Raw genomic sequence first — 17,092 nt, forward strand, 5'->3', positions numbered from 1 at the left:
ATCAAGCCCCCACTAGTTTCCCCATCCTGCTACCTACCATCTTCCTTGACATCAAAGCTAGAAAATAACAATTTAATTTTGATTGTTGAAAGTGCAACAATCTGCTACTAATTTCCCTATTTTCCAGAGAGACAGAGATATTACATTTTTAAATGTTTATTTTTCAATAAATAAGGACAATAAATATTTCAAGCCTAACCTTCAAAGGCTGCCCCAACACAGAATTAGTGAAGCAACACCGAGACAGAAACACATCAACATAATTGATCGAATAGAGCAGAGGTGCCCAAATTCTTTCCTATGAAAGGCCAACTTATAAAGAGAACGCATCGCATGGATGCAACTGGGACGTATCCTCAGTGATGTACCCTGGGGTCATAGAATGTTTCGGGTCTCGCAACATCATACACCCTCGCCCAGGTGACCCAGCCGGGGCTGGCCAAGCCCCAACTTACGTCCCAGTAGCTACCCACAGTCAGCCCTCTAGGAAGGGTCGAAGGTGGTCACGTTGTCAGGGCCACTCAATCAGCTGCTCCGGAACTACTCTGCCGGGACCGGGGGGGGGAAGGGCTCTGGTACGTAGAGGGACCGGGCTCTGTGGGTTGCCACCCGGCCGGGCTCCTCCCTCGTCTCACCAGGTCTAGGACCTGTGCGCTGCACCAGACTCCCCCGCTCCAAACATCTCATTCCGATGTGATGGTATCTTGGTGGATACCATGCAGTACCAGTACTTGGTGGCACTGCAGACTCCACTTGCGGCTTGAATGGCCCTCCTAAAAGGCCTCTTGTGGATTTTTGGGCTTCTTCCTCACGGAAGACGCAGGCTGGGGCGCTAACCCATACTGCTCCCGGGTGCCGTCCCTGTTCCGGCTGTCAACTGTCTCTCCATAGTCTATTCCTATGAGTCACTGGCTAGGCTAAGCCAGGCTAACTTATAAAGAGAAAACATCGCATGGATGCAACTGGGACATATCCTCAGTGATGTACCCTGGGGTCATAGGATGTTTCGGGTCTTGCAACATCATACACCCTCGCCCAGGTGACCCAGCCGGGGCTGGCCAACCCCCACCTTACGTCCCAGTAGCTACCCACAGTCAGCCCTCTAGGAAGGGTCGAACGTGGTCACGTGGTCAGGGCCACTCAATGCACTGCTCCGGAACTACTCTTTTTAATGTGGATGTTATGTGAAATCACATTCAAATGTATTATATTTTATAGACAATTTACAATCTAAATCTAAAATACATTCTCAAAAACACAACTCTTTTATCTGTTTAACAGTAATTTTATTAGTTAGATTTAGAGTTGATTACAAAAAAACATTTAAAGGGAAAGACATCTTTCTGACAGAAAGCACAGAAAGTGCAGGAAACTCAAGGTGCATAGCCCTAACCCCATACAACCCATTCTCATATATATTAGCTTTGCATGGTTCACAGTTAATCTTACGGAGCTGCACCATTCCAAAAAGTCTGGGAAGCTACCAGTTTTGGGCAAGTTACTTTCAAAATGTAATATACTATATTACTAGTTGCATTCACTTGAAAGTAATAAGTTACTTTACAATATTACTGTCTGTGTAGACTAACTCGTTACTTATTATTACACTACTTTTGCATTACTTTTACCAAAACAGCAGCAGCAGAATGACATCGCCGCCCTGGAACATCACAAAAAATAATTTCAACCACCTTGAAGTCAGTGTAAACAATCCAAAATTCTAAATGATATTATTTTCCTTTGTTATTGTCATCTACAGTATAGTGGTTATTTGCATAAAAACACACCGTTTGATTAGGAAATGATTGTATTTTTTTATGTGCTCTGATAAATAAATAAAAATCAATTTGTAACTTGAGTTACTTGACAAAGTAACTAGTATAATATTACTGAAATCCTATAAGTAAGCAGTTATATTACTGAGTTACTGCTAAAAGTAATATATTACATGTAATATGTTACTTTTGTAATGAGTTACCCCCAACACTGAAGCTACCCAGGCCACATATTCCTATACTAAGGGCTAATGTCCACCAGCTCCGGAACAGATATGGTACTGCTCCGGTACGGCTGCGAACAGACCCACACTCATGTAATCTGTCAGACACATGCGGGATCCGACAAAAATAGAACAGGTGCATAATTTTTGTGTACCGCATGTATTGCCCATCTATTAACATGGGTGAGAGTCTGATCCGGCAGTTTTACTGGATCCGCAATGCAGCCGTAACGCATCTGGTGTACATTGGGTGTAACGGTCCCTAAAGTCCGGACTGAACTGGGGAAAAGAGAATTTACGTACGCTGCTCCCTCTGTTGGTCACTCCATACATTTAATCTAATTGTATCTATTGAGATCTAATTGGATCTAATGAGATCTAATTGGATCTAATGAGATCTAAACAGATCTAATCAGATCTATTGAGATGTAATGGGATCTATTGAGATGTATTGGGCTCTATAGAGATCTATTTTGATCTAATAACATCTATTGAGATCGAATGAGATCTAATTAGATATATTGAGATCTAATTGAATCTATTGAGATCTAATGGGATCTATTGAGATCTAACTGGATCTATTGAGCATGTAACTGTTGGGTTTGGCTTAACATCTTAATTAGCCGCTATAACAACACAGTCCAGTCTTCCAGGGTGTGTGTGTGTGTGTGTGTGTGTGTGTGTGTGTGTGTGTGTGTGTGTGTGTGTGTGTGTGTGTGTCTCTGTCTGTCTGTCTCTGTCTGTCTGTCTCTGTCTGTCTGTCTCTGTCTGTATTATGCATCTATTAAAGCATATTGCCAGAAAACTATTTGGTTCATGACAGGTTGTAGTTGATTTAAAATCTGAGAGGGGATGTGAAGGAAGGAGGTGTCTGTGTGTAGTGTGTGTGTGTGTGTGTGTGTGTGTGTGTGTGTGTGTGTGTGTATGTGTGTGTTATTTCTTGATCTTCCTCTGTCGATCCAGGAACTTCTGTCTCCTCTCCACTGGAATCTCATCCAGACTGATGCCATGGTTACTGGCCCTGACAGACAGACAGACAAACAAAAAATAGGTGGTTAGAAACGTCATAGAGTCTGCTATTGAAAGAGGGCGGTGTCCAGTAAGGAAGTTGTGGTCGGGGTGGATCATGGAAATACTTGCCTTCCACACTGGATAGCCATGTTCAAAGACTACATTTCACATGTAACGTTTTTGTTATTTAACCCTAACCATAACCCTGACCTAAACCAAGTTGTTTTACTTGCCTAAACATAACAACATTCATTAAAGTCTATGAAGTTAGATTGCCCTGCACAGCTCAGATCTTCACATTGGTGCCGGTGGTGTCAGGAAGGAAGTCCATAGTAAAAAGGAAGAAGTTTCACCGCACACAATGTGGAACTTTAAGTTGATTTATTCTCTAAAAAAGCACCGCGTTTCGCCACTCAGGCTTCATCAGGCTCATATCAGTCAGTCACATATCAGCACAATGTTTTTATAGGCTGCACCTATAATCAGTGGAATGGGCAGCAGCTGACAGAGGGCTACCAGGAGCCAGTGGTAATCAATTCCAATCTTCATACAAATTAGCAATGGTTACATCTCATTCATAATATCAAAAGGCTCAATCAATATCAATACAAGTATTAGGCCATGAACAACAATACAAAAAAATCATTAATTATACAAAAGGGCAACAATACATTTTACAAAAGGTAGGGCAACAATAAATATAAAGAAAATTGTAAAAAAGTTTGCACACTGCAAAGGGCTCCAGTTAGGTTTTTATTGCAACATTGTGTGGTAACGTTTCGGGCTGCACTGAAACGTTACCACACAATGTGAAGATATTCCCTCACTAGTCCAGCTTCTGTCCCCTCCCTATTTTCACAGGGATAGAGTTGGGTATTTTTTAAGATAATGAATTAAATGTAGTGTTGTGATCTTGGTGTGTATTTTGTAGAATGTATATTGTAATGGATTTGTAATTTATTTGTGCCTGTTATTCACATGTTCTTTCTGCTTCCAGATATGCCACCTAGTGAGGAAAGGCAGGACCACACCCCCATACACTTTTTTCCTCTTTCACCACCCTCCCTCCCCTTATGTAGGGATCAGAAGCAGGGATCATGGAGTACATTTATTGTTGCCCTACCTTTTGTAAAATGTATTGTTGCCCTTTTGTATAATTAATGATTTTTGTATACGGTATATATATATTGTTGTTCATGGCCTAATTAGTGGCCGGGCCAGCGAAGCGGCAGGGCCACTTATTGTATTTGCCTGTATTATTATTATTTTTCTTCTCCCGGGAAGTTCGACTTCCCATGGATGAAAACTAACCAAACTTTGCACAAAGGTCCAGTCCCATGCCAAACGTCTTTGACACAAATTTGGGGCCAATAGTCCTAACGGTGGCACTACAGCGACCGTCTAAAGTTTAAAACGTAAAAAAATTCATAAAAAATCAGGCATACTGCTACGGCTTTGCAACGTTCACCGAAATGTGCGCCTAAATGAGGGGAAACTTTTGTACAATGGAACCTATGGCCAATTATGAAGTCTAAAGACCGCAAAACTGCAAAAACTGCAAAAACGAATTAAACCTTACTCCTGCCACATTTTTTCTTCAAACGACACCAAACTTCAGCATCTGCATCGTTAGACTGTCCTACACAAAAGTATCAAAACAGATTTTCGATCGGTCAAAAATTGAGCCCACAGTGCATCAAAACGTTTAATTCTGGCCCCGTGTATAGCCTAATTACCTTAATTACCTATGGCAATTAGGTTGTATTTGTGATGTCATCAGTCAGTCACGCAATTGTGATGCCATCACTGATGTCACTCGAGCAATTGTGATGTCATAATAGCTCAAAGCCTTGAGACTTGCCCAGCCACGACCCATTGCTGCACAGCAGCCACTTTTTTGGCGCATAATAACTCCCCCAATTTCTGTGCCACATAGACATGCCCGAACTCAAAACATGCGGCTTATTGAGGACAGGTGTGCTATGGCTTTTCTAAGGGTTTGGTCAAGCGGTTTGGGCACTATTCGCTATTAAGCGCCATTTTTTTCCACATTGACTTGCATTGGGTTTTGAAAAATCTTGCAGTAAATTAGCTGTAATTCAGAAACCATAACAGCTACAGCTACGACACTTGGTAGGGAGGTGCACAGAGGGGCCTTTTACTAGACACGAAATAATTACACAAATTGAGCAGATGGTGGAGCTATAACAGCCCTCTTTATATTCTGGTCCATAACTTTTGAACCGTAGAGTCTATCATCAAGCTTCTTATTTCCCTGGATTCCTTGGGTCCTTCCGCATCTACTCATCTAGGTGACGTCCATTTCCGTCTGACTAGATTTTCCGCCATTTTGAATTTGGTCCAAAACAGTTTTTTTGTGATTCCTCCTTGAAATCTTGTCCAATCTTCACCAAACCAAAGCACACATCATGTGATGAGTGTCTTGCACAACACTGTTTCGTAGTATTTGAAAAAAGTGCACCGTTGCGATATAATCGACTTCCAAACTTCTGTGGGTGGGGCCAATTTCACAAGAATCGCCATAACTCTGGAACACAACGTGCGATCCTAACCAACCTTGGTCCAGGTGTGGAAGGATGTACTCTGAGCCTATAGGAGAAATATTGTGTCATTTCGCCTTTAGGGGGTGCTATAGCAGCATTCAGTACCTGTACCTTCTAAATTGTTTTATTTTGAAGGGCGGCAGGAAGTGCTGATTCATTGTCATTATGGCCAACCTTCCTTCTTGTATTGACACTTGACACTTCTGAGCTGATTTCAGAAAATAAAGTGTTATTTGGCCTGTAGGGGGCGCTATTGTTTGCCTATGGGGGGTGGTACAGCAGCGTATCTCCGCAACCGTAACTCGTAGAGACTCACGGATGGCGGCGTTGGACTCGGGGTGGAAAAGTAACTGAACGAGGCCCGGAATCACGATCGCACCTTCCCTTTCCCAGATAATTATTAGTGGCCGGGCCAGCGAAGCGGCAGGGCCACTTATTGTATTTGCCTGTATTATTAGTGGCCGGGCCAGCGAAGCGGCAGGGCCACTTATTGTATTTGCCTGTATTATTATTTTTTTTCTTCTCCCGGGAAGTTCGACTTCCCATGGATGAAAACTAACCAAACTTTGCACAAAGGTCCAGTCCCATGCCAAACGTCTTTGACACAAATTTGGGGCCAATAGTCCTAACGGTGGCACTACAGTGACCGTCTAAAGTTTCAAACTTAAAAAATTCATAAAAAATCAGGCATGCGTGCTACGGCTTTGCAACTTTCACCAAAATGTGCGCCCAAATGAGGAGAAACTTTTGTACAATGCAACCTATGGCCAATTATGAAGTCTAAAGACCGCAAAACTGCAAAAACGAATTAAACCCTACTCCTCCCACATTTTTTCTTCAAACGACACCAAACTTCAGCATCTGCATCGTTAGACTGTCCTACACAAAAGTATCAAAACAGATTTTCGATCGGTCAAAAATTGAGCCCACAGTGCATCAAAACGTTGAATTCTGGCCCAGTGTATAGCCTAATTGCCTTAATTACCTATGGCAATTAGGTTGTATTTGTGATGTCATCAGTCAGTCAAGCAATTGTGATGCCATCACTGATGTCACTCGAGCAATTGTGATGTCATAATAGCTCAAAGCCTTGAGACTTGCCCGGCCACGACCCATTGCTGCGCAGCAGCTATAATACTTGTATTGATATTGATTGAGCCTTTTGATATTATGAATGAGATGTAACCATTGCTAATTTGTATGAAGATTGGAATTGAGTATCATTGGCTCCTGGTAGCCCTCTGTCAGCTGCTGCCCATTCCACTGATTATAGGTGCAGCCTATAAAAACATTGTGCCGATATGTGACTGACTGATATGAGCCTGATGAAGCCTGAGTGGCGAAACGCGCTGCTTTTTTAGAGAATAAATCAACTTAAAGTTCCACATTGTGTGCGGTGAAACTTCTTCCTTTTTACTATTCATTAAAGTCGTTTTATTTGTGACCAATGTTGGAAAGGAGACAAGGTTTTCAAATTAACCGCTTTTATTTCAAATTTAGATTGAGATTGATGTACAATGTCAAATTGTATTCTGCCAATTGGGTTGAGCAGTGTGTGTGTGTGTGTGTGTGTGTGTGTGTGTGTGTGTGTGTGTGTGTGTGTGTGTGTGTGTGTGTGTGTGTGTGTGTGTGTGTGTGTGTGCGCATGTGTGTGTATGTTTTCCTACCCTCCGGTGAGGTCTGGGGGAACAGGCAAAGCTTTGGTGAAGCCATCTCTGCCGATCAACCAATAGGTGTCCTCCGTTCCCCTCACCTAAAACACAAACATGAGCAAACATACACAAGCACGTACGCATGCACGCACACGCACGCACGCACACACACACACACACACACACACACACACACACACACACACACACACACACACACACACACACACGCAGACTTAAATAAACAGCCAACTAAAGACAAAATGAGAAGTGTGTGTGTGTGTGTGTGTGTGTGTGTGTGTGTGTGTGTGTGTGTGTGTGTGTGTGTGTGTGTGTGTGTGTGTGAATACCTCGGTCTTCCTGGTATCTATCTGGTATCCCAATTTGAGACTGGTCAGGATCTTCACTGTACTCAGACTGATATGGATTCTGTAGGCTAGACGAATAGAATAGAGTAGAATAGTCAAGTCAAGTCAATTTTATTTATAGAGCACATTTACAACGACAAAAGCCGACCAAAATGCTTCACAGATAAAACACTAAAATATAGAAGAAAACGACAAGTACAGAATACACTGCTACAGAGCAAGGTGCAGTACAATGCATACAATGCAATAGAATATAGTATATAGTAGAATAGAATATAGTATAATAGAATAGAATAGAGAATAGAATAAAATAAATAGAATAGAGTAGAATAGAATAGAGTAGAATAGAGAAAATAATTTAGAATAGAATAGACTGTTCTATTCTATAATATGCTATATTATATTCTATAGATAATAGAGTATTAATCGAATAGAATAGAGTATAGAATAGAGTATAGAATAGAGTAGAATATAGGATACAATATAATAGAATATAGTAGAATCAGTGGCGTGCCGTCCATTAGGCGAACTAGGCAAATTCTAGGGGCGCTTGAGCCGTTAGGGGCGCCAGAGAGGGTTCTTTTTTTTCTTACTGAGGGGGCAATTGCCCCCTCAGATTTTTGAGAGGTAAAAAAATAAATAAGTTGACATTTATTTATGTTTGTAGTTCAAACAAAAACATAAATACTGTATAGGCTACATATAGTACAACACAAAAGGCTGTTATTTAACCTTTGTCGCCACATGGTGAGTAAATATATTTAGAACACGGCTCTCTCGAATACTCGATTCTGATTGGTCAATCAACAATATTCACCGGTCATTATTTCTCGACAACCGACCGCTGCTCTGCCACACCTGGATTAATCAGTTGGTAAGAGCATTTTGTCCGCAGACGCTACTAATTAGGCCAACCAGTTGCAGCTGTGGTGTCTTGTGTGCCAATTACGAATGAAACCGCTTTGTGTTGAAAACGCTATTAAAAAATCTATTTGAATAATTATTTTTGTCAGATTATTGAATGATTTAGTTGTAGGCCGTGTTCTAAGCGGGATAATGTATACTGAGCCGGTGATTACTGGAAATAATGACCTTCAGGTGAATATTAAGCCCTCCGCTGCGCGTCGGGCTAAATCATTCACCTGTCGGTCATTATTTCCACAGTAATCACCGGCTCAGTATACATTATCCCTTACATAACTAAAACCATTAAAATTGACAACTGGTCCGTGACTTTTTTCCCATGTGTCTACCAGTCCTTGGCACAAAAAAGGTTGGGAACCCCTGCTCTAGAGGACACTAGATGAGACTAATGGAAGACAAACGATGTGTACCTTCTGAAATGGCAATACCAGCCAAAATAAACATTGTGTAACATTGCTTTGAAACGTGTGGTCTCCCTTTTTTGTCAAGTCCATTGAGCCTGGGCAGTGGCAATGTACTTAGTCTGGTGATTATGGATCTTTCCAGGAAAAATCTTGCCTAGGGCACCAACTTGGTCAGGCACGCCACTGAGTAGAATATAGAATAGAATAGAACAGAATATATGATAAAATAAAATAGAGAAAAAATAATAGAGAATAGAATAGAAATTCCTGAGCTACCATAATAATAATAATAATAATAATAATAATAATAATAATAATAATAATAATAATAATAATAATAATAATAATAGTGCTGGTTCACTGAGGCATCACTAACAAAAGTAACATGCTGTGTGGGAGAAAGTCAGGGCAGATAGTTTGTGTGATCGCTCCCTCGCATATCCTGCTTCCATTTGGAGTGTACACAAAGGGTTAATTTGGAAAGGACGCGTATGACCAACCACAACAATCCATGCTCCAAACAAACCAATGCAGTTAAAAACATGTATATCTCCGGCTAACAAGTGCAGCTGATTCTGCAGATCCGAGGAGAGAAAGAACTGAAGAAGAAACGTTTGATAAAGGAGCTCTGGATGCTCTGTCAGCATGCTCAGAGCTGTGCTGTGTTAGCATGCTCATAGCTGTGCTGTGTGTCAGCATGCTCATAGCTGTGCTGTGTGTCAGCATGCTCAGAGCTGTGCTGTGTCAGCATGCTCAGAGCTGTGCTGTGTCAGCATGCTCAGAGCTGTGCTGTGTGTCAGCATGCTCAGAGCTGTGCTGTATCAGCATGCTCATAGCTGTGCTGTGTCAGCATGCTCAGTTGTGCTGTGTGTCAGCATGCTCAGAGCTGTGCTGTGTCTGCATGCTCATAGCTGTGCTGTGTGTCAGCATGCTCATAGCTGTGCTGTGTGTCAGCATGCTCAGAGCTGTGCTGTGTCAGCATCAGTGGCGTGTCTAGGGAGTGGTCTGGGGTGGCATGGGCCACCCCTAGAATCTGATTGGCCACCCCAGGTGCCACCCCATATGATTGGCTCTCTGCACAGTCAGTAAACCAAGCTTCCGTGTATAGGCGCAATCCAGTCTTAAACCTGAGAGGCAGTAATGAGCCATAGTAGTGTCTAGCCTGCCGAAAGCCCCAGAGAAGAAGATCTTGATTTGAGGCAGGGCCGGCGCCAGGATGAAATGACTGAGGGGGCTGTTATAACTGGCGAGGGGGCTGATTTTTTTTTATTTTTTATATGATATTTTTATATCGTAAAACATGCCTATTTCTAGACTTTTTAACCATAATAACCTCTGGAAAGCACAATAACAACACAAGAAAGACTACTATTCAAAATCAAATAAAACATTTATTTCACAGCAGCAGATTAAGGCATTAATAGAGGTTCAAGGGTTCATAGGTTCAAATTTAATAAATAGCTACATCTCTGACACCTTGCGACAACCAAAGCACAGCAAATAGCGCTTCCCTGCCAATTCTGAAACAACAGAGCTATGTTTACAGGGGGTAGCCTACATCAACTTAAACTGATCAAATTTGATGAAGACTGCAGAAACAGCAGCCTAAACATGTCAGGTACAAACATTGCCTAACTGGCCTTTATAGATGAACTATTCTTTAAATCTTTTTTTTTTTTTTTTTTTTCAAGTGAGGGGGCCGAAAATTGAACTGAGGGGGCTAAGGCCCTTTAGGCCACCTCGTGGCGCCGGGCCTGATTTGAGGATTTGGCGCAGCTGAGCAGCAAACAACTTAACGCTAAACCAACGTTGTGTGTGTGTGTGTGTGTGTGTGTGTGTGTGTGTGACGAAGTGAAGCGTCCTCTGTCTGATTCCTGGCGGCTACATGGACCAGGTGTGTTCTATATGCTATTTATTTATTGTGGCATGCGTGAGTAGACTCTTTGATACATATGACATAGCTACTGTGCCAGTGGTTTAAAGAAAGACAACATACCTGCCAACAAACACAGAGATTTTCACTTTGAAATTAAGCACCCTCGCTAAAAAAAATATCATGACATGTTACGATAGACTTGAAACTTCACCCTGTCTTTAAAACTAAGCTACTAACAGGCAGGCGCGTAGCCACGGGTGTGCCAGGGTGTGCAAATGCCACCCAGACAGGTCGCTGGCACACCTAAAAAAAATGGGGTAAAAATGTTTTTTTGTTTTGTCTGCAAAACACATGTCAACGCTGTCATGCACTGTGTCCAACTGGGATGAGAGAAATGAAGCAATGAGGTTAGACAAAGTAGAAACAGAGGGAGCAGGCACGGGGGGGGGGGCGGCAATCTCGCCCTCCTGACTGAGGCTGCAGGAATGGCTGCCGTCTGCGACACTGGATTGGCATGGGACTTGGCAAAGAGTGGAAAACATTAAGATGGACTGTGTGCAACTGTGTACTGTGAAACGTGTACTCATGGAATGTAAATGTTACACACGAGAGAGAAAAAGGCTGTATGCTGCTGTATAGGACGAGTCAGCGTGACGTCATTTGCCACCCGCGGCAGTTAATAGTATGAGCTGTGCCAGACAAACGTTAACATCCCAAAACTATATTATCGCTTATATTTTGACATTTTGAGTGAGAGCTGAACTAGCCCAAGAGACTGATGTATAATATATACATGTCGTGTCAAAGTTGTGTGAACTGTCGCGGTTCTCCAAATGCAAACAGAGTCACGCCGGCTAGAGCAGACACTCACGCCTCGCGCCACTTGGGCTCTATAGGGTTCCATCGCTGCTGCCACCCAGTGAGCGGCCCGTTCATCAAAATGCCGTTCGGCTGATCCCTCGCACTAAGCTTGGGCACAAAGACTAACAATGCGGAGCCTGCTGAATCCACTGGGAATCAGTGTTGGGCAAGTTATTCTTTTCCTTTGTTATTGTAATCTATAGTGGTTGGTTATTTGCATAAAGAAAACACAGTTTGATTAGGAAGTGATTGTATAAACTATGTGCTTTGATTTAATAAAATGCAACTCAATTTGTAACTTGAGTTACTTGACGAAGTAACTGGTAAACTATTACTGAAATCCTATAAGTAATAAGTTATATTACTGAGTTACTGCTAAAGTAATATATTACGTGTAATATGTTACTTTGTAATGAGTTACCCCCAACACTGCTGGGAATCATGCAAGGACTGTGCTGGCAGTTCTTGAATTCTTGTGGAATTAGGAACACCATAAGTAAGGGTTAATGCACGACGAGGTGTACATTATCACTTTTTAAGGGACGACGCGAGAGGCGTGAACCATCCGAGGCGAAGCCGAGGATGGTTGCCTCCGCGAAGTGCGGGTTAAGTGCATTAACCCGCTTATACCATGGTCACTTGCCAACAAAACAATAAGACCAGTCATTTATATTTCCATGTGTAATAAATAAAGCAATCTAAATGGCTAAATGTCTGTTATTCATACTGTAAATCAGACTTCCACGAAATAAAATAGTCCCTCCCACCTCCACCACCCTCCGTTTTAAAGCCGACTCAAACGTTAACTTTATCACAGGAATGCGGGTTTAACGATGTTTTGCGTTCTACATTAAATTAAGACATTACCGTTTGGCCGCTTGCTCTCTCTCTCTCTCTCTAAGGCCCGGCTCGCGCCCAGCTCGCCCCCGCTCGTGTACGAGCCAAGGGAAATCTCTTCTTTCTCGCCGAGAAGAGCCTGGTGACGCGAGGTTAGAAATCTCCGAAACGAAAATCAAAATTGTAAATAAGAGTTTTTTTTTTTTTTTTTTTTTTCCCCCCCCGATTTTTTATCCCATTTTTATCCCCCATTAGTGCTCATTTTTGGTTTCAATCCTGGTTGCTACTCCATCCTCTGCCGATCTTGGGAGAGCCGAGACTGGCTCCATGCTTCCTCCGATACATGGGCAGTCACAAGGCTGCTTCTTTTCGCCTGATAGAGGGAGCTTCACCGGTAGGACATAGCACGTGGGAGGTTCACGCTATTCCAACCAGTTCCCCTCCCTCTGAACAGGCGCCCTTAGCGATCAGAGGAGGAACCACATTAGCAACCAGGATGTTGCATGTTTTTGTGAAGGGGGTTCCTATATGAAGGAAACCCCCGGGAGGCACGGGGAGAACATGCAAACTCCACACAGAAAGGCCATTTTGCCGACCCCACCCAGGCGGTGGGCACTCGAGGACATGCGGTGTGTGGACGGGCACGCATTCCTTCAGCGCTCACCTCGTCCCCAGGTGGGAATCGAACCCATGACCTTCGAGCTGTGAGGCGATAGTGCTAACCACTGCACCACCGTACCTCCCCAATAAGAGTTATTTTTGATAAACTGAGCACACAGGGGTGATTTAAATACTTACTTTGACCGACTCAATTTTTTTCTCAACTTCCAAAATTGTCATATTAACCCTTAACAGGGGTATAGAGCTCAAACAGCTCTCTTGATACCACTGTTGAAACTATGGCGCATTGATATGAACGTGAACAGACCATTTAGCTAGGTGTACAATATCACTGTACATTATCACAAAATAATGGACACCTTGCAGCCAATCAGAATCGAGTATTCACCCAGACCATAAACAGTAATACTTCCGACCAGTGAGAGGCAGCAATGTGCCGTAAGCAGAGTTGGGGTCCGTTACTCAAAAAAGTAATGTATTACACATTACACATTACTTTAAAAAAAAGTAATGCCTTACTTTACTTGATTACTCCCTGGAGAAAGTAATTTGTTACACTACTCGTTACATTACTTTTGCGTTACTCCGTAACATCAGTTAACAATACAACATTAAACCTTACATATGCCCATATAATATGGGCATATGTATATATTAGCCCAAATCTCGATCGTTATAAGGTAGGTTGCAAAACCTTTCCTGTCTGATGATGGCTGTCCGTTCCCTGCCATCTGTAGGCTATTCTGCTCAATATGTTTCTGAAAAATGGTGATTTCATTCTACTGTTGAAACTGGCAACATTTCCTCTCCCATGTACGAGGCAACAACATCTCTGATTTTGATGTTACCTGGTGAAAAGCAAGCTTTTGCTGCTTGCTTGGGGTCGAGGTAATGTGCGTATCTCCACCCCTCAAAAGTTGTTTTGTAGAGGACGGCAAGGCGGGTGTTATTACGGAGCATACCGCACTGCGCCCAGTTCACTAGAACACGTTATATTTGCGAGGGGTATTTACAGACCCCACCGCTGTATGTGGCTTTCTCTTATGGTTTACATTTCATTTAATTTAATTTTGTCCAATATTCAAATATTCCAGAATTGCATGTTGTGTTAAAATAAATATTATTTATATCTAACACTTTTTAGCCTGATTTAATTGTAAAACAGAGCGTAAAAAGTTATGCAAAGGCTTCTGGGAAATTTAACCTGTGGAAGAGGAAAGTGGGCGGAGTTCCCAGCATGCCCTGGGGTAGTGTGTTTTGTGTTTTTGTGTCAATTGTTTGTTTGTCAATGTGTTTTGGAGGTTAAAATTACTTCTTGTTTTATATGATGTTAGTTATCTGATAAGTTATGTGTCGACTAATAGTGCTGTTCTGCATGGTAATACAAAGTTGAAATATTGGCACCATGGTTGATTCTGTTGTGCAGTTAAGTGACCCGTCTGATGGGGCACAGGATCTGCTATTACAACGGAGATCTTCTCTCTCTACACTTATCTTGCTAGTACGCAAGTAACAAGTTCAGTGTTGGTTAGTAACTGTAATGTGATTACTGCACTTAGGGACAGTAGTGCCTTACACTACTCGTTACCGACAAAAGTTATGTGATTACAGTAACGTGCAGGCGCGCGGGAAGCTATCTCCCACGAGGGGGTCTGAAGCATATACTCGGACTTGCGCGGCGCGCTTTGCGCGGCGCGCTGCGCCGAGCACTTTGCGCGTGCACGTGTGAGGTACGTGCGCGTGCACGTGCGAGGTGCGAGCACACGCAAAGTGCGCTGCGCGGCGCGGCCTTGTGCGAGCATGCTGCGTGAAGTTGGCACTTGTAGCCTAATGCACATTGTCTTAAAACTTGAATGGAATCAGGGGTGCCGATTTCTGTCTGTGCCAGTGCGTGCCCATGCTTTCGCATGCCCGTCGCCCAACCCATCCCCCGATAAAGCGATAAAGCTGTAGTGACGCAAACGCACCATAGGAGATTTAACAGCGACCTACACACACACACACACACACACACACACACTTCACACACCACTTCAGTTCGACAGAATAGGAACAAGCGACCGAAGCATGCTGTAAACCACACTCATCTCAGCAACATAGAACATGAACAGCGTCAGCATCAGCGACCGACCCACACAGACACATTGATTGAGACATCAAAAGTTTTAACCAACATTATAACATACACCACTACACCTCACCTGGAACTGGAAGTCGTAGGCTATACTCTCACGGTTGCACTGGTGGTGGTGGAAAACGCACTAGGTTTTGTGATCAAAAATCTCCTCATTTTGTTTTGGCTACTTGTGTTGAGATGTGTCAGTCTGTCACTCTCTCTCTGATACCGCTCAATGCACAAGTGTGTTTACTCACTACGTCAGCAGTGCACTGACTCATGCAGCCAATCAGATTGGGCTATGTTTTGATCAACTCGTTTTGTAACCCGGGGCCGCCAGCGGGCCTCGGGTGGGTGGAGTTTGCTATCAAATCAATGTAAAGAGACTCGACCCCGCCCAGCCACAGCCTAGAGCCCAGAGCAGAGCACCCACGGGGAAATGAGGGGAGAGAGAGAGAGAGAGAGAGAGAGAGAGAGATGCCTGTGACAGTCACTGAAGTTTCGCCAAATGAGGGTGGGGCTGCTGGGGGGGGCTGGGGGGGGCTGCGTCAGGAAGGTGCAGGGGCTGAGGCCGCCACCAGGGGGGGCTGCAGCCCCGGCAGCTCCCCACTTCCAGCGCGGTTGGTAACGTGTTACTAACGCGTTACCCCCAACACTGGCCATAAGGCATCTAGTCTGCCGGAAAACTATAAGAAGAAGAAGAAGCTGCAACAGAAGGAAGTTTGGTTTTGTTCCAGAGGCCATTCGACTGGTGAACAGCCACAGTACAAGAAATGGTCAGTTTATCTAGACTAAGTCTGCACCTTGACCTTTTGATTTGAATATATTCCTTGTGGTGTTGGATACATTGTAATCAGGGATCTTGCTTTATCAGTGCCATTTATTGTATTTATTGTCTTGTTTTTTGTATTGTTTTTGGATGTGTACAAAGTACAGCTTGTTTGCAGTATTCATGCCTTAAATTGCCCCTTGCGGGACTAATAAAGTTTTTTGAATTGAATTGAATTGAATTGAATTGCACTGCAGCGTCGGTCGGCGTGATGACATCATCCGGGATCGCCGTGGTGTTGCCGGAAGCGCATGGTGGCAGTGGGTGCTGGATGATGACGTGCCAGTGGCCAAAGTTTGGTTAACGACCAAACTTTTTGCAGTGATCACTGCGATGAAAGGATACTTTGTTTTCACAGATGGCAACTGTCCATGATGTGTGTGTGTGGATTGAGATGGGACTGGATTACCGTGAGTTTGGCTGCGTCGGCTAAACAGCGATGATTGCCTTGTGTGGCTAGATGGCTGGTAGCGTTGGCACTGCTGTGGGTTTGAGCATAACGTTGGGAAGGAATGTGAATCTCCGACGAGGCGGCAGGTCGGAACGACGGACCAGAGGCTCGTCGGCAGCATCGGACAAGGGAGATGAAACCTGTGTGGGTCCTCGCCGACACCAAGCAAGTCGTTGCTGTCTGAGACATGGAACTGGAACGTGGATTCCATGGCAGTCAGGTAAGAGCTGAAGTTTCGTGTTGTCTGTCTTGGAGTGAAACTCAGAATGAGTTTGGCCTCAGACAAGAGCGAGAAAGGATTTTGGTTTATATGTAGGTGGAGCGAATGATTGAATCCATGTGGGATGAGGGATTGACTGATTGAATGATTAAATGAGTGTTTGGTTGTGGCGTTTGCCTTGTTCCCGAACTTTAGTTATATCATAACTTCATTTCGAACCACACCACTCTCTCATTGGTGCTACGACCTGTAACTCATTCAATTTCAAACCCCTAGTCCCGCCCTCAAATAACAGCTGTGGCTGTATAGTGGCACAGACTCGTATATGTAGTATGCGGAGCGCAGCGATTCAACGTAAT

General features: G+C 43.5%; 1 protein-coding gene across 1 annotated transcript in view; it reads right to left on the minus strand.

Annotated features, from left to right (window-relative positions):
• Positions 1 to 2,932: 2,932 nt before the first annotated feature.
• The window catches only part of LOC310780292 (retinal guanylyl cyclase 2-like), a gene marked incomplete at both ends in the record, with an annotated part of 119,723 nt that continues 105,563 nt past the window's right edge, over positions 2,933 to 17,092 (minus strand). The window contains 3 exons of the mRNA XM_083640851.1: positions 2,933 to 3,020; positions 7,242 to 7,327; positions 7,577 to 7,662. Of these exons, the coding sequence (XP_083496977.1) occupies positions 2,933 to 3,020; positions 7,242 to 7,327; positions 7,577 to 7,662 (260 nt within the window). The remainder of the gene's footprint in view (positions 3,021 to 7,241; positions 7,328 to 7,576; positions 7,663 to 17,092) is intronic.

Source organism: Poromitra crassiceps, assembly GCF_964638095.1.
Source record: "Poromitra crassiceps genome assembly, chromosome: 7".
Taxonomy (NCBI): Eukaryota; Metazoa; Chordata; class Actinopteri; order Beryciformes; family Melamphaidae; genus Poromitra; species Poromitra crassiceps.